Here is a 26,654-nt window from a genome sequence, read left to right as displayed (position 1 = left end):
GGCTAGCCGAGGGCTGTGCTTAAAGGGACCCAACCCCCAACCCGGACAGACAGTTCTCAGGGGTTCCCCGCTTGCAAATCAGTCCTGGCTTGGAGTGCCCTGAGTGCCCACACTCGGCACATCACAGCACTCAGCCATCAGCCCGGCTGCACTTGCCACAGGCTGCCATCTGGAGGGGGGGTCAATCAAGGGGCTTCAGGAGAGCTTCCACCCCGAGGAGCCTGCAGAGCCAGCCCAGTCCTCCCCATCGGGGGCTTGTACCCCATTCCTCCCTCACCTCCTTCCACTTACCCCTCCCTAGCCCCCCTTCCTGATGTACAAAATAAAGGACACGTGTGTTCAAAAATAGAAACTCTCTTTATTGAACAAAACTCGGGGAGACTGGGAAAAGGAGGTGGGAGAGGGGAAGAGAGAGGCTGGGAGAGGGAGGGCAACTAAAATGATCAGTGGTTTGGAACAGGTCCCATATGAAGAGAGGCTAAAGAGACTGGGACTTTTCATCTTAGAAAAGAGGAGACTGAGGGGGGATATGATAGAGGTCTATAAAAGCATGAGTGGGGTGGAGAGGGTGCATAAAGAAAAGTTCTTCATTAGTTCCCATAATAGAAGGACTAAAGGACACCAGATGAAATGAATGGGTAGCAGGCTTCAAACTAACAACAGAAAGTTCTTCTTCACAAAGCAAATAGTCAACCTGTGGAACTCCTTGCTGCAGGAGGCTGTTAAGGCTAGAACTATAACAGAGTTTAAAGAGAAGTTAGATAAATTCATGGAGGTTGGGTCCATGGAGTGGTATCAGCCAGGGGGTAGAAATGGTTTCCCTGGCCTCTGTTTGTGGAAGGCTGGAGATGGATGGCACGAGACAAATGGCTTGGTCATTGTCTTCGGTCCATTCCCTCTACCTAGTGTTGGCCGCTGTTGACAGACAGGCTACTGGGCTAGATGGACCTTTGGTCTGACCCAGTACAGGCATTCTAAGCTCAGGGCTCAGGGTCGGGGGTCTCAGTGGACCACCTTGATTTTCATGCAAACTTGCTCCTGGGTGGGCAGGCTGGCAGCTATCCTGCCCTAGACGGCCACTTTCCTGTGCCTAGTGCGGAGGTCGTGGATGAGGTCCACGATGTCTGCACTAGACCAGGCGGGCGCCCGCCTCTTGCGGACCTGGCCAGGCTCCTGGGAGCCGCCAGGCTGGTCCCGGGAAGAGGCGGAGGGCTGGGTGGCAGTGGGTGGCTGGCTCGAGCCGTGCCAGGTGCAGGGTCTGCTGGCTGGGTGCTGGCAGGCTTGCACCTGGCACGGGCACCGTAGCCAGCCCGTGCCCCTTTAAGGGCTCCGGGGCCGGGAGGGGGACAGAAGAGTTTCCATGGTGGTGCCCAGAGTGGCCACCAGGGAAAGCTGGGGAGGGCTAGCCTCCCACTAGTTCGAATTAAGTGGCTACACAGGCCTTAATTTGAACTACTTAATTCGAACTAGGTGTTAGTCCTCGTAGAATGAGGTTTACCTAGTTCAAATTAAGCGCTCCACTAGTCTGAATTAAGTTCGTACTAGCGGTTCGCATGTGTAGCGCCTATCAAAGTTAATTCGAACTAACATCTGTTAGTTCGAATTAACACTGTAGTGTAGACATACACTGGCTGTGTTGTGAACCTTCTGGATACAGCATATTTTTATGTAAATGTATACTAAAATATCAGAGCTCTTGCCGAGTGACATTCCCATGGTCCTCTCTCTCTTAGAGCTGGCCCCACATCAGTATGGAGCTAATGCAAATTGTAACTTATAAATGAAAGCTGAGCAAGATGCATTTCTCTTTTGTTGCCAGAGTTCTCGGAGAAGTGATGATGATGCCTTAGAAGAACAGATCAAGCAAACAAGTGAGGACTCAAGAGTCTTGAGGGAATTAATGGAGGGAGAAAGAGGGAAGCTGAGGCAGAGCCTAGAGGAGCTGCAGAGACTTCACAGCCAGGTGAGCAATCCATACAGATTCCCTGAACCTTCTGAAATGCAAGTTGCTTTGTAAGATAGGATTGTTGCACATTCCCAGATAATTCTCTGCCTACTTGCAAGAGATCATCTATTCATATCCTGAGGAGACCAGTGAGCAACATGCTGTAGAACCCTACTCTACAGTGTTGGCTAACCCAATGTTCTTCAAGTATATGTCAGTGTGGAAACCTCTGTAGGTATGCAAGTATCAGAGGGGCAGCCGTGTTAGTCTGAATCTGCATAAACAAGGAGAAGTCCTGTGGCACCTTATAGACTAAACAGATTTATTGGTGCATAAGCTTTCCTGGGCAAAGACCCACTTCTTCAGATGCATGTAGTGGAAATACATGTAGGTATGCATGTGCCTCATGAGCATGCAAGATTGGAGAAGTTTTTGAATTGAAGTGGCGGGAGCCATCTATGCTCCCTGTGCTCCCTCATCTGACACCATAAAGAGCAGGATGGCTGCAGCCCTGTCTTGGTTCCTTTTTACTGGTCACAGCAGAAAGGCAGAACCTCCAAATATCCAAACCACTAGTTTTTAGCTCCACCTAAATACTTTTCTGAGCCTTCTAAAACTGAGGAAAAGTAAGAGCTCTTTCTCACCAGCAGCATCCGTGGCCAAACCACTGATGCCTGAATACTAGGAAGAGTCAGATCCAGAGACTGAGCAATGTCAGTGCCTCATCTTACCTTTGAATGGTCTTTACTCTTCAGTGCTAGATAAAATGGTATCTACTGGCAATGACACAAGCAAAGGATGACTTCAAAACATTCCAGGAGTTCCTTATGAGGATTACTGAGACTTTGGAGATCAAGACGCTGATTCCATAGTCACACTCTTTGAGTTCCATTCTTTGCTGCCTGCCTTGCTTTTCAGAGATCCTTCTCACAAGAGCAGAAGTGAACGCTGAGCTAGATACATTTCTCTTCTGCTGCCATAGTTAAGAGAAGTGGTTGCTTTCCTCTTTGGCTCCAAAATGAAGCAGTATTTCCTCATTCTGAAAAAGAACGGGGGGGTGCTTAGTCCTATCCAAGATCTGAGGAAATTTAACAACTACATATGTTGTCTTTGGTTAAGCATGTAATTCATGCCACCATCATTCTGTCTATCCATGTGCAAGACTGGTTCATGGTTCTCATCCCCAGGATAATATCCAAGATCATGCAGGTTTAGGAGTTAATGCTCTCAAGGTTCACTTTGCTGCAATATCTGTTTGTTACACTCCAGTACTCAGAATTGGTGTTCACACACTATACACTATCAAAATTCATCAGAGGCCTCCCTTTCAGAGCTTGCCTTCCAGTCAAAGACATCTGGAACCTCAATGCTATCCTTCTAAAGTGTGTGGACCCTCCCTTTGAAACATTGTCAAAGAGGTCTGTACACCATCTTAACATCAAAACTGTTTTCTTTCTTGTGACCATTATCTCAGCACAGAGAGTTATTGAAATCAGAGCCCTTATTGTCAGATTTTCTTAAACGCCCTTCCATAGAATTCCACCTAAACCATTGGACTGCTTGACTAGCTTTTTTTCCCAAAGCCACACTCAGTGCCAGCAGAAAGAAGCTGCATACTTCGACCTCACTAGTGCTTTGTTCTATCACCTCACCAGGAGAAAGGCTTTCAGGCTATATCCAACACATTAAAAAGCTAAGTTGTCTCATCACTAGAGCCCTACCAAATTCTTGGCCATGGGTGTCACAAACCAGGAAATTTTGTCTCCTGCAGTAAAATCTGGTCTTTTGCTTGGTTTTACTTTATTACTATACAGATTTCACAGGAGGGATGTTTCTTAAATTGGGGATGCTACAAGGAGTTGCAAGGGATCACAAGTTGTTTGGGGGGGGAATCATAGTATTGCCTATTCTGCCTGCCTTCAGAGCTGAGAAGCCAGAGAGTAGTAGCTGTTGGCTGTTGCCCCAGCAGAAGGCAATGCCCCGTTGGTAGCAATGTAGATGTAACAATACCATTCTATGTCATCTTTACTTCTGTGCTGTTTCCTTCAGAGCAGAGCAGCCAGAGTATGGCAGTTGCTGACTAAGGGCCCAATTCTGCAAGCAGCAGTGCAGAAGGGTAGCAATACCATTCCATTCTACCTTACTTCTCTGCAGCTCTGCCTTTAGAGTTGGAACTCCAGACAGAAGCCACCATTCTCTAGCTGCCCAGCACTGATGACATTGTCATTACCTAAAGCAATACACAGATGAGGGTAGCAGTATTAGGGATGTAATAGTGTAGTCGATTAACCAATAAACTGATAAGCAAAAGCATATAGGTTAATGCTATAGACTACACACATTCTCCTGGCCCCTCCCACCCCACCCGCAGGTACATTTTTTTTAGCAGGCTGGCCAGCAGCCCAGCTCAGTTCCAGCTCATGCCGGATCCAGGAGCTCAGATCCATCCCTAGACAAGGGCTGCTGCCACCCCATGCTTCTGCCTCTTTATCAGAGGCAGCAGCACAGGGCAACAGGACAGGTCCACAAGAGGAGATGGGTTTTAAACTGGCTTCCCCCTCAGACCAGCTCCCACCTGGCACCCCGTGCTGCTGTCTCTGATACAGAGGCAACAGCATGGAGTGGCAGGGGTCTTTTTGGGAGTGAGGCTGGAGTGCACTGGCTGTTGGCCCTACCCCCAGGGACTATAGAATAGTTGACTAACTGATAAGAATTCATGAGGTTACTCGACTATTTAGTTAACCAATATTTCACATCCCTAAGCAGTATCACAACCCCACATTCAATACGCTTGCAAGCCCTCCGCTTCCCCCTCACATACACACATCTCCTTTTTGGATCAAGATCCCTGTAACTACAGCACCATGAAATTTCAGATTTAAATGGCTAAAATCGTGAACATTATTATTTTTTAAATCCTGTGACCATGAAATTGACCAAAATAGATCATGAATTTAGTAGAACCCTGCTCATCACACAGGATCCACCTTCTATCAAATGACTGGCCAGCATGACCCCCAGACATCAAAACACACTTCTCCGGAGTACAGCCAGCATTATCCACCTGCGTCAAGAACATGGTGGTCTCTGAAATCAATAAAGTTATACAGAGCAACCCACTAAGTTCATGCACTTGATAAGGGAGCCTAGTCAGATGCCAAACTCAGGAGAGCAGTACTTCAATCACTATTTGCCCGATATTGCTGAAACCCCTGACTCCCACCATTCAGGGAGCTACTAGTGGCCAGTCACCTTCAGTGGGATCCACACTGACAACCCTGAAGTAGAAAGGGCAGATCACAGTTCTACAGTAACGTCAAGATGCTGCTATGGCAACACAGATCCCACAGCCCACCCTCTGTCACCACTTTTCAGAGTCTTCAGCAATACAGGGACTGGGATCACAGCCACTCCACTCTGTGCCCTAAAATGGAAGCATGAGGTGACACAGAGTGAATATGGTGTTCCAGTGAATACTGCTATTCAAAAATAAATCCACTCTCACTCAGCAGGCCCATGCACATCTAGAGAGGGATCCACACCAGCTACTCAGAGAACCAGTTTCCAAAGGGTAAGTAACTGCTTGGAAGAGACAATCAGAAAATCTTGTTTAATGCTAAAGAAAATTGTCAGAGGGGAGACTGACTGCTCCATTCTAGTCCCACCAAGTGGTGCATTTCCTCTTGTACATCTTTCTGTACATTCACAGGTACTGATATCTGTACAGCACAGTGCCTTCTAACATGCCTGTGATGTGCATAACATCAGGCATATTAACAAGGTGTATCATGTAGTGCAATCTGTAAACAACAAAACTAATCAGTCTTACAGACTGTCCCATACTAAAGACTGTTCCAACCTCTGCTTAGAGGCTGATCTGCTTTAGATAGATGGGTTCTCTAGCCACCTGCTCTGAACTGTATCCCTCTCATATGGAGAAAAAAATAGAATTCATGCTTTGCGTTACTGTTCATTTAGAACTTTGGCTGCTGCTTGGAGGAAGCTCTTGGGACTGTAGAGCTCTCCTTCCTAGGAATACAAGTGGTGGCTTTACCACTCAGAGCCAGTTGAACAAATGCAAATGAGAAGTTTTCCCACTGTATGAATGATTTATACACAGAAATATCCTTGAAGGGTTCCCTAGAGCTTGTGTGGCAATTTCACAAGGAACAGCTCATTCGTAGGAATATGCTAACATGGACAAGACTCAAGTTAAAGCCAGAGCCCTTCCAAGGGATGAAAGAGTTGCTTCCAGTGATACTTCAGACAAAACGTGTAGCTTCTTACCATTAATTCCCCCACAACTCACTACCTCACCTCTCAGAGCTGAGAGATAATGGTCACACTCTGCTCAGTATCAGTGAAGTCTCAGGTGGAGTTATGTGTCCAGTTCTGGCTCTGGGTGCCACACTTTCAGAAAGATGTGGACAAAAGGGAGATTGCTCACAGGACAGCAATAGAAATGACAGGTAGGACAAGACGTAATGAGCCTTAGCACAGAAGGTTAACTGGCTGACCTCTTAAGGTCTCTTCCAGCCTTACATTTCTGTGGCTCTATATTCTTCGCTGGGAGCAGAGGTGAAAGTAAGTCAGTGCTCCCCACTGTGGGTAAGAGCTGACCTGAGGCATTCCCTTGCAGGAGGAAGTGGGCACGCTCCTAACAGGGCTCCTGAGGCTCTTCTGCAGGTTGCCATGCTAAGCAGCAGGGAGATGAAAGGGGCTGTATGGAGGCATGCCTCACACTGGTCTGGCACTGCCCTAGCGCCCCACCCCAGCTCCCTTTAGTCCCTCTTCCTTCCAAATGTCCCCCCATTCCTACTGACACTGTTTGTTGCTTGCTGTTCTCCTCTGATTGGAACATGGGAGACTCCAACACTGTGTAGGACTTCAGCCTAGTGAACATAGCTCACCCTGTTCTTCAGTCTCCCAGAGAAACTTGCCAGCCATTACTGTATTTTCACCAGGCATGACAACTCCATCTTCAAAAGCAGCGTCTCTATGTGTATGCGCCTCTCACAGCCTCTCCGGGCCCAAAAGGAGATCCATGGCAAATACTTTTCTGCTGTCACTGGAAGTATCGATGTGGAGGTTAACTTCTTAACTGTCTTCCCTCCACCAGTGGAGGATACAGAAAGGTGGCTGCTTGTGTCAGAGAAAAGTTTCCAAATTGGTAGAGCAGTAATGGTAATGGCACTCCTGCATACAGCAGGGCAAGAGAGTAAATGCCTGTGGAAGACAGCAGAGCTATGACAAGGTGATTCCCTCATGATTTCACACTGTTAATTCACTTTAGACAGGTCTACAAGGTAAATAGATTCTTAGATTATTAAATATTTTACATAGATTTAAAAGCCTAATTAAAACTCTGATGAGTGCCAGTAATTCCCTTCTTAGAGGTAAAGGGTCTTTTCCAAGTCATCACTCATATTTAGGTTGTTTTTAAACAGTTCACTGCTTCTAAAGAGAGGACTATCAGGAAGATATTATTTTAATTATTTTTCTTTTTAAAAGCTTATTTCAGGGATAGGTGGGTGCACTTGAAAATTCATGAACTAGGTGAGGACAAGGACAGATCAGAGACCAGAGTGCAGGCTGAGAGGACATTGACTCAACAGAGGAGTCTATTGGTAAAGAAGTAACATTTTGATAGTGAACCTTCAATGGTAATAGTGCAGTTGAGATAGGAGGATCACAATCCATCTCCTTTTGGCTGCAGTGGAGTATTTAAAAAGGCCTTTAACATTATCCCTGGTGATTATTGAATGTAATGGAGTGGACTCATTGCCATCTGATGGCAATTTGGTGGCGCATGTCAAATTGGCCACCCTGGCTGTGTCTAGACTGGCCAGTTTTTCCAGAAAATCAGCCACTTTTCTGGAAAAAATTGCCAGCTATCTACACTAGCCGCTTGAATTTCCGCAAAAGCACTGACTTCCTACTGTAAGAAATCAGTGCTTCTTGCGGAAATACTATGCTGCTCCCGCTCAGGCAAAAGTCCCTTTTGTGCCTTTTTTTTTTTTTTTTTTTTTTTTTTTTGCGCAAAAGGGCGAGTTTAGACAGCTCAGATTTGTTTTTCACAAAAAAGCCCCGATCACGAAAATGGCGATTGGGGCTTTTTTGCGCAAAAGCGCGTCTTGATTGGCCACGGATGCTTTTCCGCAAAAAGTGCTTTTTGCGGAAAAGCGTCCGTGCCAATCTAGATGCTCTGTTCTGAAAATGCTTTTAACGGAAAACTTTTCCGTTAAAAGCATTTCCGGAAAATCATGCCAATCTAGATGCAGCCCCTAGGTCCGTGGTCACTAACAGGTCGATTGCTCTCGACCAGTCGATCGCAAGGCGTCCTGTCTGCCCCGTCCCCATTTCCCTTCCACCCCCGAGAAACCCCACTACCTTCCTTCAGTGAAAATGGAGGTGGTGTCGGCTTCCCGGGGATGGACAGAAGTCCCGCAGCTTAGCGCCAGTTCAGAATTCTGTCCCCACTGTCCTGTCCCCAGCCACAGAATTCTGTTCCCACTCCCCTGTTACCAGCTACAGAACTCTGTCCCTATTCCTGTCTCCACTGGCACTCTGTCCCCTGCTGCAGAACCCTGTCTTCTGCCCTCCCAGCACCCTGTTCCCTCTCCCCTGCCCCCAGCCGCAGAACTGTCCCCACAAAATGTATAATTCTAAATGCTTCATTTTAGATTTAAATAGCATGAATAAAAACCAGACCATTTATTTCATAACTATAAACACGTGGTTTTAATTTTATACATCGCATAATTTAAAAATAAACTGTTTATCAGAGTGTGTAAGGAAGGGCTGGGGATAGCAAATGATGGACAGGAGGAGAATAGAGAGGGCGTGGCTTCAAGAAAGGGGTGGGGCTTCAAGAAAGGGGCGGGGCAGTAGATCTTCACCTGTTCGGAGATTTAAAAAGTGATCTTGGGTATAAAAAGGTTGGAGACCACTGCCCTAGGTCTTGAAAGTGGGAGCCACTACTTCAGTTATCACCATTGTGAAGGCAAAGGTTTGATGGGCCTGGACACTAGAAACTCTCAGCCGTACAAGCTGGTTCATTCTGATAAGAGCTGAGGCACATGTCCAGTAATAGCTAGTCACTGCTCATGCTGCCTGCTCTGTTCTTAGACGACATTTCTCTTCAAGGCTAGAAGTGACACACCTTCCACCACTATTAATTGTTACCTGAGAGGAGAAATATTTGACCATGCTTTTTCTGTTGCTGACAGGTGACGCTGCTCAGTGTGGAGATGACTGTGCTGAAAGAAGAAAGAGACAGGCTCCGAGGATCAGCAGAAGATAAGGAGACAAATGAACAGCTTCTGAAGGCCATCAGGGATCGAGATGAAGCCATTGCTAAGTACTAGAATTCTATCAAAGAACAGAGAAGGGTTTAGCGTGTGGTCTCTGGACCTACCCACCAGTTTGTTCAAAGCAAACTGTGGTATCGTGGTAGATCATCCCACTTCTGAGTGCTGAGGAGTAGTGCTAAGTGCCTGTGATAGGGATCAGGGTCTGGATTCCTGAAAATTCCTAGAACCAGCTGTTCTACTCTCTCTCATTTAAAAAACTCCATAAGTCTTAGCAGCTTTTGGGGACAGATCTTTTCATCAAGCCAAGGGATGGCTATTGCCCATTTCGGAAGGGAACACATATTGAAACTGGTCTCTTACTCCTCCTATTGTCTTTTGCTTTTCCAGCCTCCCTTCCAGGTCCTTTGTGTATCTCTGCTACTGCACCTTCTCCAAATTGCTCCATAGCTCTTCTAGCCTCTTTCTTCCATTCTCATCTGATGCCTCTGTGAATCTATCAGTTCTTCTCCTCTCTTAATTTTTTTTACTGAACATTCCTCTGTCCTTAGCCTCTGTATTACACATCCCCTCTGCTGTGCTTCCCCTTTCTCCTGCTTTACTTTCTCTGTGTAGCTCTGTTACTGCATCCATCCACCCCCCCTCACCCCACCCCCATGATGCTGATCCACACTGCGGTGCTATTTTGGGATACTTCTAGTATCCCAAAATAGCTATTCTGTGTCTTTTGAGCAAGCCCATTAATCTGAAATGTAACGGGCTCACTATTCTGACGTCCCTGTAAACCTCGTCCCACGAGGATTAAGGGACGTTTGGGAATAGCAGTTTATTTTTTTTGTTTTTTAAGTTTATTTGTAGACAGCGCCAAATTACGAAATAAGCTGTTTCTAAATTGTATCTCAAATTGCATAGCTTATTCCGAGCTAAGGATGCAGTGCAACTCACCCCCAGTCTTTTATGTCACATTTTTTTCATCTCCCCCATCTGCCCATCTTTGCTGGCCCAATTTTAGGAAACCTGAGGAGGAACATGAAGTTCAGGACACCAGGATCTGGAGGAATGGGGAGAGGGCAAAAAGCACTTGTATTCTGTTTACTATAGATCAGAGGAGACTTTTTAACCTCTAATGAAGTGAGACAGGACAGAACACAATGCAGCTTATTTCTGTACAGCAGTGCCTAATCCCTGCTGGGTTGGCAAGAGGAACGAAGCCCGTAAAATCATGCAAGTATATGAGGAGTGAGGGCAGATAAGCAAACACATACAATCGTTCTTTTTTTTAAAAATTACATGATTTGTCAAAAATTCTTTACAGTGACCCAAAGGCTACCAAATCCTTTCAGAATGCAATTGTAACAGCTCCATCTGTTGGCAGAAGTAAGGAATGTCCCTCATACTGATGTTTGGTGCAAAAGGCTTGCTTTGACATTTAATAGCAGTATGGGTTGCCAGTTCTGCTGTATCTATGGTAACTATGCCACTCGAGGGATGCCTAAATTCCACTGTTAATATCTAGTAGGAATGGGCTGATTTACAATAGAAACATATTTTTCTGAGACACTCAGACCTGGAACCTTTCATTGGAGATCTGGAGATTCTGTGCTGTTCTGGTGACCATAGTGTTTCACATGAGACAAGCCATTAATATTTATGGTGTAGGGAATTAGGTGTGTGTCATATTACAGGAGAGAGGGTGCACAGTAACCAAAAGTGTTCGAAGCCAAAGAAAGAGCAGGATGGTGCTTTAGGGAACAGCATTTGAGCATGCAGATATCAAAAACAGCAAAAGGCTAAGAACAAGCGTGACATCCCCTGTGAAGCTTCCAAAGCCTGGAGACATCGGACTGTTTTAGTGGAGCAGCTGCAAGAATACTATTAACATGGACAAAATGCATTTCCCTCTTATCTCAAGCCATTTTTGCCAAAACTTTTGAAAACAATTCAGCCTCAGGCAGACACCCAACATGGAAAATTTCAGCCTGGTATTTGGCAAAGATATAAGCAACTGAGAACAGTGTTTTATAATGGGAGGAGTTGAGCATCGTTAAGTGTAGGTGGTACTATCAGCTCTGCCTGTTATATAAAAACTAATTTCCAGGACACTTCTCTGTGGAAAAGCAAGGCAAAGTTGTTATTGCAGATGAATCAGATATGGTTAATAAGAATATCAGAACAAACTTGTATCTAAAATTAGCAGCTGAGATATTCCTTGCCAATTTATATTATTTCTTGGAAATATGAGGCACAGGAAAATGGTTGAATAAAGATTTACAAGTGTAAACTGTTTGGGGCAAAGTCTCTGCACTGGAAACCTACCCAATAATTTATCAGAGTATGTCCCATATTTCCCATATTCCATTCCCCCTTTGAAGAGGGCTTACTAACCTGATGTGGCTTACTGAACTGGTCCCTTCTATAAGATACATGTCCTTTTCATTATCCCAATAGAAGCTGGAGCTAGTCACCCAGGCTATATCTACACTACCATGTTATTTTGAAATAACAACTCCCAAAATAACTATTTCAAAATAAGCTTATTCCTCTTCAAGAAGCAGGAGTTACTAGGTTAACAAGTCCGTTATTTCAAAATAGCATGTTTGGCAGTGTGGACATTCATCTTGTTATTTCAAAATAAGGAGAATTATTTAAAAATAACCCCCCAGTGTGTAGACATGCCCCCACTGAATACTCAGAGTTTTTTAGCAAACCTGCTGTCAGGTTCCATATCCAGATTTTGCTGAATGCCCTAAATGGAAATCAGTGAACACTGGCGAGGTGATTCTGGCAAGAACTTATCTAGAATAAAACTGAACAGTGCTCTGATTTTGTCCATGTCTTTCTTTTTTCCCCCAGGAAGAATGCAGTGGAAATGGAACTAGCCAAGTGTAAGATGGACATGATGTCTCTGAACAGCCAGCTGCTGGATGCTATTCAACAGAAACTGAACCTCTCACAGCAGCTGGAGGCATGGCAGGTAGGTGAGGCTCAATATCAGTGCAAAGCAGAGCATTGGTGGCAAGCTCTTAACGATCATGGGCTCAAGGTGAGGGTTGTGATGGTTGAGGAAGGGAAAGTTCTACGGGTTAACTTATTCTTGTCTGTCAGCTCACGTCACACTTGAAGCTAGAATCTCTCTTGAAGATAAAAATTGTTGTTTCTCAGGCTATGTCTACACTGCAGGCTTCTTCCATAAGAGATCTTCTGCAAACACTGCACAAGAGCACGTCTACACTGCAAAAGTGCATCAGAAAAGTGATGCAGTTTGCGCGACAGAGCTTCCAGACTGCATAGTCGCTCTCTCGCAAGAAAGCTCTGATTGCCATTTGCAGAATGGCCATCAGGGCACCTGTGCTTCTTCCAATAGGTTGTTTCTGTGCAAAATACCCATTTCTCTTCCACACGCACCTTTTTGCACAAAAGCTCATGCACTAAAACACATTATTCCTGGTAGAAAGAGGACTACCTATACTGCAAAACCTCTCTGTTCTGTTGATTCACTGTAAATGTGCTTGAGGTGTGGACCATAGGCATGTGCACGGGGTGTGCCGGATGTGCTCAGGCACACCCTAGTGTCTCGGGCCGGCTAGCGGCTGCTAGAGGAGGAGAGGGATTTGTAACAGGGTGCCGCAGACCCTCACTTTAAATTCCCCGTGGCCATCAACAGGGCACTGTGAGGCAAAGAGCGCATGCGCGGCGTGCTAAAAAGCTGCACAAGAGGTGAGAGGGGAGATGCCCGGGTGTGGCGTGGTGTGACGTCACTTCCCAGGACTTTCAAACTGTGCAGCCCAGCTCCAGAAGGAGCTGGCGCCCGACTACAAAGCTGGCCGGCCTGAGCCATTTTTGCACCCTGGGCCCAGCAGCACCGCTCTTTGTGCACCTGGGAGCACCTCCGCCTGGCCCGGCAGCACCGCGCTGTCCCCCCTCCGAAGCACCCCAGGGATGCCCCCACCCAACCCGGCAGCACCGCGCAACCCCGCTCCCCGAAGTGCCCCGGGGATGCCCTGCCCAGCCCGGCAGCACCTCATGGCCCCCCTGAGGCGCCCCAGAGGTGCACCCACCCGGCCCGGCAGCACCACGTGGCGCCCCAGGGGCACTTGGCTAGGGCCTGGCTGGCCTGTAGTTTGGGCCAGCTCTGACTCCATCCCCAGGAATCAGAAGGCAGAAGCCGAAGGTAAGGTAAGGGAGGGGAGGAGAAGGGGGAAAAATAAGAGGAAGGGGTGGGAGAGGAAGGGGTTTGTGCTGAGGGGAGGGGGCAAGTCAGGAGAAGAAAGGGGAAGGCACCAAGGGACAGGGTAGAAGAGAGGCAAATGCCAGGGGGCCAAATGGAGACAATGAGGAAAAGGGCAGGAGGGGAGATGTCAGTGGGAGGAGGGACAGGGTAATGCTGGGAGAGGAGCGGGGAGATGCTGGGAGGCTTGAAAGTAGGGGTGCTCATGAGAAAGGTGGGGATGGAGCAAGGCATGTGTGAGGGCACAGGGGCATGAGGGGAATGGGGGAAAAGGGTGCTGAGGGCGTGGGCATCAGGGGAAAAAGAGGACAAAGGGCACAGGGGCAGTGAGGGAAGGGGGAGGCACCAGAAGGGTGCGGGGCTAAGGGAAGGTGCAGGTGCCAGAGGATTCTGGGGTGAAGCAGAAGGGCAGACATCTGCAGGGGAGGGACCAGCACCAGAGAAGAGAGGCAGGGCAGGTGTGTAGAGGGAGGTGTTAGGAGAGGGGGTAGCTCACATGATCAGAGTGGGGCAGGAGTCAGGACAGCACAGGAAGGTGAGGGGTTGGGGGCAGCAGGCACCAGGGGAGCTGATGGAGCAAGAGGAGGAGACATGGCAGCAGAGGGAAAAGGCAGAGGTTTATGAGATATTTATTAATAACTTGGGTGCCACAGTGGCACATCCAAACAAGCCACATGAACTCAGTACTGGTGCACTACATAAAATTCATTCTGCTCATGGGAGGAAACTCTTAGAGGGAACACTTCCCCCAGCCTCTCTGCCCGCTCCGCCCCCAAGTTAATGTCACACACATTGGGGTAATGCAACTGCAGGATAGTTGCATGGGGAGAGTTTGCGGGGGGGGGGGGCAAGCTAATCCCTATTGGTAGGAGGATAGTGAGAAAAGTCCTTGGGGGGGTGTCACATGACACCTTTTATTTCTGGTCATGTGTCCATCTTGCCGGAGAGTATTACCTCCAGAGGTGTGGCCAATGGGGCCAGGGGGCATGGTTAACAGGATCAGGGGTGTGGCTAATGGGAGTCAAACTACATTTTTTTTAAATTCTTTGGCTGTACACCCTAATGAAATGTCCTGCGCACGCCTATGGTGTGGACGCTGTGCGAGTTTGTGCACAAAAACTCTGCAGTGTAGACATAGCCTCAAGAGGTGATAATAAAAGGCGGGTGTGAAGGGCACAATCCACAGACCCACCAAGAGCACCAGAGTTAATTAGGGGAGTGATTTCTGGACTTGCACCATAGCACACATTGGCTGTTACAGTAGACTGTATAGAAATAACTATTTAATATGGGGATAGAGCAACAAAAGGAACCAACTCTTAATTTCACAATTGCACATAGCCCTACTGACAGGTACATCTCCTTCTGAAAACTCAACTCCTTCTTTCTAAAGCTTCAACCTGACTCGGTCTCTGGGTTGTGGACATGGAAAAGTTTTGCAGTGCAGGGACAAAGGTATCTTACTCCCGATTTCCTATGTCCATAGGTCAGAGATATTGACCATCTCAAATCATATTACTGTCTGTGTAACATGTTGACTGAAGACACGTACCAAGACTAAATCTTCTAAAAACTTCAGTCAGTCTCCATTTCAGATAGAGAACAGAAGCAATGAAATCATTTGGGCTGTACTATTTCAGGACACAGATGTAAATGCTTTTATTTCCATCAGAAAATCTACCTACCCAGAGAGTTGAAAACTCAACCCCACTCCAAATCACCGTGGGGCAGCATCTAACCTGGATTCTTCCATTAGTACCAAAGTCATGCAAAGCCAGATATCACTTGAGAGAGAAAAGTTACAGTAGTCATTAATTTGGAGAAATAGTATGGAGGGAGGGATGTGTGCAAAAGGAGAGACAAAGATCAAGGCAGAGACAGAAACAGATCGATCTCTAGTTTGTTGTAGGTTGTTACAAAAGATGATGATTGTGTTGACTGTTCAACCAGTAGAAACCTCCCCATGCACCCTTTCTCCTATTTCAACTCCACTGTGTTTTCGTTTCTCTCTCTTTTTTTTTTTTTTTCTCCTGCTTACAGTTTGCTTCCTCAGGGCTTTTTACTATCTGGCTCCTTTGGTTTCTGATCTAGTGGCCTTTCTCAGTTCCCGTACCAACAGCTTTAGTCGTACACTCCTCCTGCCTTTGAGGTGAGCTCCAAAGCTCCATTCCATCCACCTCATCCAGCCTTTCATCACATCCACATCCAGTGTTGTTTCATTCTCTGCTGAGAGAAAATGTCTCCCCCAGACTACACTAGCCTTCGTTCCACTCACTGTTTTCATTACACATTGCACCCTCCATGATCATTTCCACACAGTGAAAGGTATCCATTGGAATTCACTGTCTGTCTCCTATGGCCGTTCCCTTTTAACACCTGTTTTCCTCTGATTCTGTACCCAGTGAAGCTAGTTGGAGTCTTTGCATTGGTTTTAACAGGAGCAAGAACAGGTTTGTAAGGGTAAAATTCTGCCTTCACTGACACCTGCACAACCCATTAACTTGAGTGAGGTTGCACAGGAAATGTCTCTAGTTGTCAAGTATCAGAGGGGTCGCCGTGTTAGTCTGAATCTGCAAAAGCGACGAGGAGTCCTGTGGCACCTTATAGACTAACTGAAGTGTAGGAGCATAAGCTTTCGTGGGCAAAGACCCACATGCATCTGACGAAGTGGGTCTTTGCCCACGAAAGCTTATGCTCCTACACTTCAGTTAGTCTATAAGGTGCCACAGGACTCCTCGCCGCTTCTCTAGTTGTGTGCACAAATGTTATTACACAGGTGAGATGAGCTATGGCTTTCTGTTGGGAACAGCTTTCTGAATGGAAAGGTCTGGTCTATTTTAGTGAAACTAATAGAGTCTGGCTGGGAAATAGTTTTTTCTGAAGAACATGTTGTCATTAGTGTCCAATCCTGAAGTCCTTCTGCTCTGAAAAACTTCACAGATTTGATGGGTGTTAGAAAAACTGGCTATGAACAGGAATACATAGATGGTTATTGCCAGGACTTGACAAATTATGGAAAACCCTACTCTCCAGACAAAAAAGGGACTCGCCCCCCCCCCAAAGTGTTTTTAATGGCATAAATTCCTAATAAGAATAAGAACAGTAATTACTAATAAGTTATTAATAAATATCACCCAAGTTATTAATAAATATCTCATAATAAATATCTCTACCTTTTCCCTCTGCTGCCCTGTCTCCTCCTCTTGCTCCATCAGCTCCCCTGGTGCCTGCTGCCCCCAACTCCTCACCCTCTTCTGCTGTCCTGACTCCTGCCCTTCTCACTGCCCTCAGCCTTCCTGACACCTGCCCCCCCTCCACCAGCCCTTCTCTCCCCCCCCCGTGCCCACTCCTCCAGTAGCCCCACTCTGATCATGTGAGCTACCCCTTCTCATCCCCTCTCCTAACACCTCCCTCTACACACCTGCCCTGCCTCTCTCCCCTGGGGCTGGTCCCTCCCCTGCAGGTGTCTGCCCTTCTGCTTCACCCCAGAATCCCCTGGCACCTGCACCTTCCCTCACTGCCCCTGCTCCCTTTGCCCTCTTTTTCCCTGATGCCCACCCCCCTCACCACCCTCTGCCTCCATTCCCCTCATGCCTCTGTGCCCTCACACATGTCTTGCTCCATCCCTGCCTTCCTCATGCCCACCCCTTCTTTCAAGCCTTTTCCCAGCATCTCCCCTTCCCCCCTCTAGCCCTCAATGCCTTTACCCCCTTCTCTCCCAGCATCACCCTGTTCCCCCTCCCACTGACACCTCCCCTCCTGCCCTTTTCCTCATTGTCTCCACTTGGCCCACTGGCATTTGTCTCTCCTGCACCCCTGTCCCTTGGTGCCTTCCCCTTTCTTCTTCTTCTTCTGACCCCCTCCCCTCCCCTCTCCTCCCCTGCCTTCAGCACAAGCCCCTTCCCCATATTTTTCCCCTTCCCTTCCCTTCCCTTTCCTTCCCACCCCACAGCACAGTACAGCACAGCACAAGCTTCTTCCCCTCCCTCTCCCCTTCCCCCTCCTACGTGGCTTCTGCCTTCCACTTTGAGGGGTTGCCAGAGCCTTTTTTAATCCAGCGGTCGCCGGCCATAACATCAGGACGCCACATCACACAAGCGTCCTGGCATCTGCCGATGTCCCGCCCCCTGGCTTGCGCCCCGCCTCCTCACGCTGGAGCTGCACGCAGGTAGCCCGACGCTGAGAATCACAGCACTTCCCCCTTCCCGGCAGCGCTCTGTTCCTCCACCGGCCAGTGGATCGGATGGGGCCGCGCCGTCCATAGTGCGAGCTTTGGTCAGCGCATCACAATGGCCCACCAGGACAGTGCGCCCCTGCACTCGCCAGCTGGTAAAATCTACTCCCCACGGGCGAGCAGGCGAATGTATTTGTCGAGCCCTGGTTATTGCCATTTTAAATCATCAGAATTATTGTGCTCCTGATTTAGCTTCATTGACTTCAGGAGGTACAGCAGTCATGAATTTGGCCTGTAAAGCTGAATTAATTTTGTGAAAGAATGAACCAGAACAAACAGCATTTTGAAAATGTTTGTAAAACCAAAGCATCACTTACTGGTAAGAGTTTTAAAGTTAAAGCAAAATCTTTTCACATCGAAGGTCAACTTTGTTCTCAGTTATGCCAAAGCAAACCCAAAACTGCTCCACTGAGACTTACAGTATTGTGAGCACAGTTTGGCCCTTAGCATGTAAAACCTTTTGCCAGAGAAGCAAATGCAGACATTGTACTCTCTCTTCCTGATCAGAACACGAATAACTAGCTTTCCATGCCACTGCAACACTTTCACATCTTACACTGAATCAGTCAATCCAAAGTTAGTGACAGCTGGGCAAGGACTCAAACTTTAAAGCAATAGCACTATGCTACCCTCTCAGACTATGTCTACACTACAAAGCTTAATGCTGGCACAGCAATGGGGTCATAGCCCCTTAGTATAGACACAGCTTACAGCAACAGGAGGCTTTTTGCCAGTGTAGGAACACGACCTCTGCAAACAACATTACATGTGCTCACAGAGGTACTGTTCTCTTGGATTAGCTGGGGCTAGACACTGTGGCTGGTCTACATTACATTGGAAGGTCAAAGTAAGATACACAACTCCAGCTATGTAAATCACAAAGCTGGAGTTGACGTATCTTACATTGTGTTTCCACATTGACCCCATAGTGGGAGGCTGATGGGAGCAAATTCTCCTGTTGGCTTCCCTTACTCCTTGTAAGGAGTAGGAGTACTGGCGCCAATAGGGACACCCTCTGAGTTTGATTTAGCACAGTGTTTCTCAACCAGTGGTATGAGTACCCTTAGGGGTACTTGAGAGACATCATCTGGGGGATATGTCAACACAACTGAAATTTGGAGAAAACTGAATTGTTGTTTTAAGTTTTACAGCACTTTATTATTTTTGTACTTTTTACACCCAAAAATTTCATCACCCGCCCATGATTAAGTTGTTCAAACAAACGTGTTGCAATGGTAGAAAAAAAATTTGTGTGTCTGAAAACTGAATACTGGGGGTATTTATAATTTTTTTTAAAAGGGGTTCTTTATTAAAAAAAAGGTTGAGAAACACTGATCTAGCAGGTCTATTCTATACCCACTAAATCAAACCCTACATAGTGTAGATGTGCCCTGTAGTCATTATTCATGTTCCTGACCAACATAGTAATGCTGATGTAAGTTTTAAGTGTGAACCAAGCTTTAGAATGAGAGAAACTGCTTTACTCTCCCTCAAGGTTGAGAACATGCATCGGACTCCTCCATACACAAAATTTAGGAGACACATTAAAAATCCCATGCAGAGTTAGTATTAAGCTTCACCACCACTATGAGTGGAGATTTCTGATTGGGTAGTTTTGTACCCACTCTGCATGCAAAAGGTGGAAGGCAGTGAGAATCTGGCATGGTATGCCCATACTAAAAGTCCTTCCCACTAACAGCTAAAAATGCAGTGAGGTGTATTTGTAGACTTATCCTTTGACTGCTGAAAGCATAGCAGATATCAAAGGCTGCAGATAAGGCTATACAGATATCCCTGGTTTCTACTGGAACTTGGACTGTTATTGTCAGTCACTCCTAGTTAACACGTGCAGGTATTTTGCTAAATTGTCTTTTTATAAACAAGCATTTGCCAATTTATATTTCACCAAATATAAAGAAAATAACAGAAATATAGTGAGCCCCATCCTGCTCCCATTGCCTTTAATGGGAACAGAATATTGCTCACTGTTCAGTACAGAATTGGAACTCCACATTTTATATATATATATATATATATATATATATATATATATATATATATATATATATATATTGATTGCAACAAAGTTTTTGCTACGCTTCCTGATTTACTTAACCAGACAAGAAGGTTAGAGATAGATATAAAAATAACAGAGTCATTCATGTTTGATAACTGTCTAATGCAAGTGAAGTGTAAGTATTTTGGGGGTGGTGTTGGTATTTTTTAGACAGTTAAATTAACTCTCACGTTCATAATTGTACCTTAGTGCTGGTGAGGAGACCAAACTACTACGTTTTTGCTCTCATAGTCTCTATTTTAACCAAAGGCTCTCAGCAAAAATAGGTCTATGTCATACCTTCTTAGTGCTGGGCATAGCTTATTTACAATATTTGGATTTATAGTTACATGCATGCACTCAATAAGCCAAACCATCCTAATTTCAGCTTGGGTATGGAAACAGCAGATCTTATATCACTCCGTGGAAGAACCCAGTATCTGCCATTCAACATATAGCATGGAATAATATGAGACTGGTGAGAATAAGGGCTATTTTTTCTCACTGTGGACCACTGGAGATTTTCACTGGTTTAAGATTTTATCTGTAATTAACGTTATCTGAATGGGGAAAAAAAATTAGATGATAAAAGGGAGTTTTGTGTTGCTTATTCAAATGGAATGACGCCAATTTCCTTTTAACTTTATATAAGACATGTCTGCATGAAACCCCACTAAAGTAGGAGACCCCCTCAACAGATGAGCTGAAAGAAACCTGAGACCTAATTCTCTAGTATTTCCATCATGTGAAGACATTTACTTGCTTTCAAGCTGGCTCTGAAATGTTACAGCTGGCAGAAGGGAGAGCAGAACTCTGCTATAATAGCACATTACAGCCACTGTGCACAGGTATAAGTGACTCCACAAGGTTAAAAGTATCAGCCTCATGAGCTCAAAGACATCCAGACGCAGCTGTCCAGCAATGCTGTGGTGACTGAACTAGGCTAACACCATTAATCATTTGAATATGAGAGGTAGTCAGTGAATTCCATTGACTAGCTCTCATATACAAATGATTAATGGTGTTTGGCTAATGGTGTGTCTAAATAGGTTTGATGGCTATCTCTGATACATGCTTGCACTTTCCCTGGGACACGTCACTAGCAGTGGCCTATCATTGTCCTAGGACAGTGCTCTGTTCCATAGACATCATGAACAAAACGATACATGTTCTTTGTAATAGTGCACTCAAAAGGGAGGCACTCCTTCAGCCAATCAAAATATTCAAGCTCTGTCAAATTATCCCTGTATATTTTGTTTTATTGAATGATACTGGTTGACACATCACTGATCCTTATACCCAGTTTCTCCATTCCTTCCATCCCTGTGTACTCCTTGCTGTTTAGACTAAATTATTCAACATCCCCAATTCTTGATTACCCAGAATGCAGCCAAATGTATCAGTGATTCCCCTTGTCAAGTGGGACATCACTTCCTATTAGCGTGTAAATAGTGGGCTTTTTTTTAAGACACTGTAAAAGTTTAAAGTGCCCTAAGTGTCTGCAGGATGTTTACATGTTCCTGAGGAGCCTGGTGCCTTATTGAATCTGGGACTGAATTGCTGGGGCCCTGAACTGCATGGACATCCCAGATAAGAGCTGGCACTTGCACATGCTATGATGGTGGATGATGGAGCATGTGCCATCTGTGTCCACTGGCATTTGATGGGTGTCCATAGCAACCAAGCCCCATTAGTGTGTTATGCTGCATAGAATGTGCGTGGGTTGGAAATTGTCTTCTGGAGTCACACAACCCTAAGCCTGATCGGTGCTGAATCGCTGTGAGACTATGTAACCATCTGGCTAGCAAGTCATTCTGCATAATGAAACCCCACCACGCAGTGGGCTTCATCTACACGTAGGCTTTGACAGTTGTGAGGAGTTCGTCAGCAGCCACAGCCAGGCAGCTATTTCCTCATTCTGGGATTAGCCCAGCAGAGCCTGAAATCAGCTGTATGGCAAAAATAGGACTTTTAGCCTGAGGTGCCTAGCATTGAGAGAGCAGCTACTAGAACACAGAGAGCTTGAGCTTGGCAATGCCTGGACACAGAAGGCAGCTCAGAGTACAGATGTGAACACTTAACCTTGGGTGTCCTAGCTTTTCAGAATGCAGTGCCCATGAGTGACAGGTAGCTGTCTGTGTTTTGGTTTGAATTTAGAACAGTCTAACACATACCTCCTCTAGGGTGTAGGGGCTAAGGCAGCTGATGTGCAGTAAAAGACAGACATAAAGAGAACACTTGCTCTGTGAGATTGGCAGGGCACATCACACCACAAAGCTTCCATTTCCCCATGCTAGAAATGAGGATTCTGATTTTTCCTGCCTCCAGTGAGGTGTCTGTTTGTGAAACCAGTGTGTACATAGAGAAAGTGCTGTGTATTTGTATTGCTGCATGTAACATGTCCAGAGCTACTGATCCCTCCAGGGACATTGCAGGGGGGAGCAACCCCCTCACGAGGCAATAGCCTCGTCCACTTGGCTTGATTTTACATACTTGAAATTTTACACAAGATCGTAATTCTGTTACTAATTTCTTATAAAACAGATAACTACAAGACGGCCCGTTGCTTGTATACAACATTAGGGCCACTTGCAGCAGGTCTGGGTTTATTAAACTTACGATTTTACAGCTGTCATGCCCCATCTTGCGGGATGAGGTCAGTGTTGGCTGTTGGCGTGAATGTTGCGAAAGCTACTTAGGTGCAGTAGCATTTCTGACACTTTAAAAGCATTGGATGAGCCAGTGGTGAAGCGGGGCCTCCTGCTGATCAGGCAGCTGCCAGTGGTCTGTGCCAGGTCATTGAAAACTGCTCTGAAAGGAAGACCCTTTAGTACTCCTCAGTAAATTGTATTAATGCCATGTTATTCACCTTGCACACACCCCACAACAGCAATTTCACTTCAGTTATGAAAAGAAGTCTTGTCTCCTTAGTTCCTGTTTGAAGAAGTGCTTGTATATGCATCCACCCTTACTGTCTTGCTGCCACCTGGCCTCCCTGCTCTTCAGTACGGAGCTACTCAAAGTTCAATACTGCAGTCCTGCCCCTTTCTAACCTACATTTCAGCCACATGCCTCATCTGTAGGGAACTACCAAATTCACAGCCATGCCAAACACATTATGGACCAGAGGGGGAGCCGTGTTAGTCTGTAACTTTAAAAACAAAGGTATCCTGTGGCACCTTAAAGACACATATCTCTGAAGGCAGCACCAGTGCCAGCAGCAGCAATACGAAAGTGTGGATAGCAATACCACAACCCTTCCTACAGTAAAATTGTTACCCTACTGCTCCCAATGCGTTTTGTGTTGGACCCCTACTGTTACAACAATCTGAAATCTCAGATACAAACAGAGGAAATTTTTAAAAACTTTTAAAATCTTACAACCGTAAAATAGACCAAACCCAGTTTTTAAAATCTTATGACCATGAAATAAACCAAAATGGACAATGAATTTGATAGGGCCCTACTAATCTGTGCTGCTTCTTGTGTAGAGGAATGGAGGGGTGGTGGGGGGGGGGGAATGGCAGCCAGCCAGCTCTGATGAGACTAGCCAGCAACGTAGGAGAAGGGTACCAGAAGCTATGTCCTTTTCACAGGCATCAGCAAAACCCTGAAAAACAACATCCCTTAAACTACATCAAACTGTGGATGGCCTGATTTCCAGTTTTTAAAAGCTGGTGGGATAAAAGGTAAACCTCTTCTTGTTTCTTTGCTGGTGCTTATGTTGTGATGCTGATCAAGGCTTGAGCAGTGTGACTAAATGGGGTCCTTGTACCCACCACCATCAAGGACATAATCCCATTTTCACCATGTTCAGATGCAAACTTCTGCTGCCACCCTGGTTGTGCGTCTTATTGAGCATCCCTTTTTCCATCTGTTACAGGATGACATGCACAGGGTCATTGACCAGCAGCTGATGGACAAACATCTGAAGGAATGGAGCCAGCCTGCTTATTCCTTCTCCAATGGCTACAGAGCAAAGCGGCGTGCAAGACCCTCCCCCGTGTTCAGGCCGGAGCAGCAGGGGGATGAGCCCATTGGGGCAGAAAGGAACCGTCTCTTTTCCTTTTTCAAGAAAAATTAATGTGAAAGGAGAAACCTTTCCAATTATTTCAGCTTAGAGGTGTGAAGCTGGGGGCAACTGCAAAGCTTCCCACTGGACCTGAATCAAATCCAAAAGGAAAACATAAAAGGTGAACAAAATTAACCTTTGAGACTGCACTATTTACAATCCACCTGGTCTGAACAAATGTTTACATGGATTGGAGATTTGCATCTTGACAATGTGATATCAACTGAGAGCAACTTCTTTATTCCTTAAGCAAAGTGATAAACGTCAGGGTATGGTTTAGGCGTTTTGACACAGGCCACTCAGTTTCTGCTGCGAAGAATAATCCAATTGTCTTAACTTCATTCTCTCATGCTGGAGAAGGAAATTAGCAACTCCAGGACAAGGCAATACAAGGGACTGATTACTAGTGTCCCAAGAAAAGTAGTGGAAAGGAGTGGCCTTGGTACACCCTCTTGTTCTGGCAGCTGGACTGTCCTTCAGGTTACATGGGCTGTAGTTGCACTGGTCCTGGAAATGTAATATGTTTATATGGCTGTAGTTTACTCTATGGGGGAAATCTTATTGTCCTCTTCTTATGACTAGCAGTCTCTATTCCCCCTGGTGCTCTCCATAGCTACAGTTACTACATCAGGAATCCAGATTCCTTCCAGCTCAGGGCAGTTGTAAATCTGCTAATACTGTGAGCCGAATCTAGCTTTCCATTGGCCAATTCCAGCACTCTAAGCATTGAGGATTGGCTCATGAGACAGACTGAGCACCTACATCCCAACATGCAGTGAATGGGAGTTGTGGATGTTCAGACTCCTTAGGTACCTGCTCTTCCCTTAGCCTTAAGGCTAGCTGTGGAAGGTCAGTGTAGCTCAGACTTAGAGCCAAAGGCCTTTTGCATCTTCCTAGTGAAATCAATAGCCAAAAATCTGAATCACAGATTTGGGGATACAGATTGGTCTGAAATGATCAGCCATCTCAAGGTCCTGAGCACCTAAAACTGATAGATTTGATAGGAATGGGTTGTTCAGTGTTTCTCAAAATCAGGTCCTAAGTGTAGCTCTTCCACTGCTCAGCATTGCTGCAGTAGTTTTAGTGATAGGCCTGATCTTCAGGGCCAACCCTTAGCTCCTGCGTATGTGTATACACTTTCTGATATTCAGGCCTTGATGGTAGATGGTTGGATCTGCTTATGCTCAGTGTGATTGTAGACTGTAGCCTTGAAGTTAAAAGGCTTTAATCAGACTGGTGTGAGGAGAAAGAACATGCTGCCACTCTACATATATGCACACATTTTGGTGCTACAAGTCCTGCAGTATGTATGAGATTATTATAGGGTAGGTACTTTCAGCAGGCCCTATTGCTACCACTTAGCACTTTTCCTTTAAAACTGCTTTAAACACCAATAAAATAAGCATTTCCCCTTAGAGAAAGCTGCTGCTGTGTTGTTTTAAGCAACAGCCTGTTCTAGAAGGGTTGTATGCTGCTGTCACCTTTTCATTTCCCACCAGCCAGTCTCCTACAGTCCTCTCCAAGCTGCATTCCCAGCACATGCATGGGTGAGGAAGGGAAATCTATAGCCACAAGACGGTAAATGTAGGCCATGCTAAGGAAAGGGGCTTTAAGTTATGCAATGAAGATGCAGTGATAAGAAAGGTGCCTTTTGCTGCATGGTCACTGGGAGGAGAGTGGAAGTGAGTCGCAGTTGCTTAGGGCAATGATTGAAATTCTCAGCAGGTCTCACTCATCATTTGAAGAAGGAGCCAGTCCTTAATCTGTTTGCAATTATTTTTTTCAGTCAGAAGGTTAAGCTGACACTTGGACTTGAAGTGCAACTGCATCTGGGTATGGGAGCTACTAGTCCCAGAAACTGAGGAGGACAGGGCTTATGAACCAGGGCAGAGGAAACTGTCCCTGTGCTGAGCAGATGCTGCTTAAAGCAACAAAATCTACCTTAACACCATATTCTGTTTTATGCACAGAATCAATCCCTTGGCCAGATGTTCCCAAAATGTCATATAGTTAATGCTGTGCTTTAATGGTGTCCTGAGCATTTTGTCTTCCCTTAAACTGTCACCAAAGATAGCACAGCTGATAGTGGATTACTTCCAGACCTCTTTTGCTGCCTATGGGGTGGGGGTTGAACATGCCAGTATAGCTCCCTGCTCCCCCTGGCCACTGACATTTGCAAACCTATTTGAAAAATGTCAGTGGGAGGAAGAACACTAACTTGAGAAATCACAGGAGCCCAATGAGTAGATTTGGTATGCCAGGTAAGCATCAGCATACAAGGATTATACCACTGTCCCCAAGTGGGCTCTGCAGCACTGAAGACCAGTACAAAACACTTTCACTCATCAGTACTTAACAGGTAGTGCTAGGCAATATGGCAGGGCTAAGACATGCACCTTATACAACAGTTGCACAACTAAAGAATAGAGGTTCCACATTTCACACAATTACTAAGCCATCACATTGCCTCTGTGGGAAAAGCAATTTTTTTTTTTTTTTTTTTTTTTTTTTTTGCTAGCTAGGGGGAAGTTCCCTTTAGCAAAGTCTAGAGCTAGGGCCTACTGTTGTGTATGACACTCACACATTTTCTGTACTAATACAACTAAATGTAGATGCAAGTCAAGTTACTAGCACTTTGCTACCTTAACGCACACAGCTCAGCGAGTCACCATTAATAAGAAAATGACATCAATTTGAGAACTGAGGAGCAAAGTCTATGGCACAATGTGTGCGCCGAGTAGCAATAAAGGGGGCTTACAGGCAACAGAGCACACATAAGGCCTTCAGCGTGATGCGTGTAGAACTTATC

The 26,654-nt window shown here is 45.8% G+C and overlaps 1 protein-coding gene across 2 annotated transcripts in view; it reads left to right on the top strand.

The window, feature by feature from the left end:
* The window catches only part of BICDL1 (BICD family like cargo adaptor 1), a 176,988-nt gene extending 150,334 nt beyond the window's left edge, over window positions 1-26,654 (top strand). For both annotated transcript variants that reach the window (XM_075898124.1, XM_075898123.1), the window contains 4 exons: window positions 1,820-1,963; window positions 9,175-9,305; window positions 12,109-12,229; window positions 23,657-26,654. In XM_075898124.1, coding sequence (XP_075754239.1) covers window positions 1,820-1,963; window positions 9,175-9,305; window positions 12,109-12,229; window positions 23,657-23,857 — 597 coding nt within the window. In that variant the 3' untranslated portion in view covers window positions 23,858-26,654. The remainder of the gene's footprint in view (window positions 1-1,819; window positions 1,964-9,174; window positions 9,306-12,108; window positions 12,230-23,656) is intronic.

The sequence above is a fragment of the Pelodiscus sinensis genome, chromosome 15, assembly GCF_049634645.1.
Source record: "Pelodiscus sinensis isolate JC-2024 chromosome 15, ASM4963464v1, whole genome shotgun sequence".
In the NCBI taxonomy this organism is placed as follows: domain Eukaryota; kingdom Metazoa; phylum Chordata; order Testudines; family Trionychidae; genus Pelodiscus; species Pelodiscus sinensis.
The sequence above is the reverse complement of the archived record's forward strand: the minus strand, read 5'-3'. Positions and strand labels throughout refer to the sequence as shown.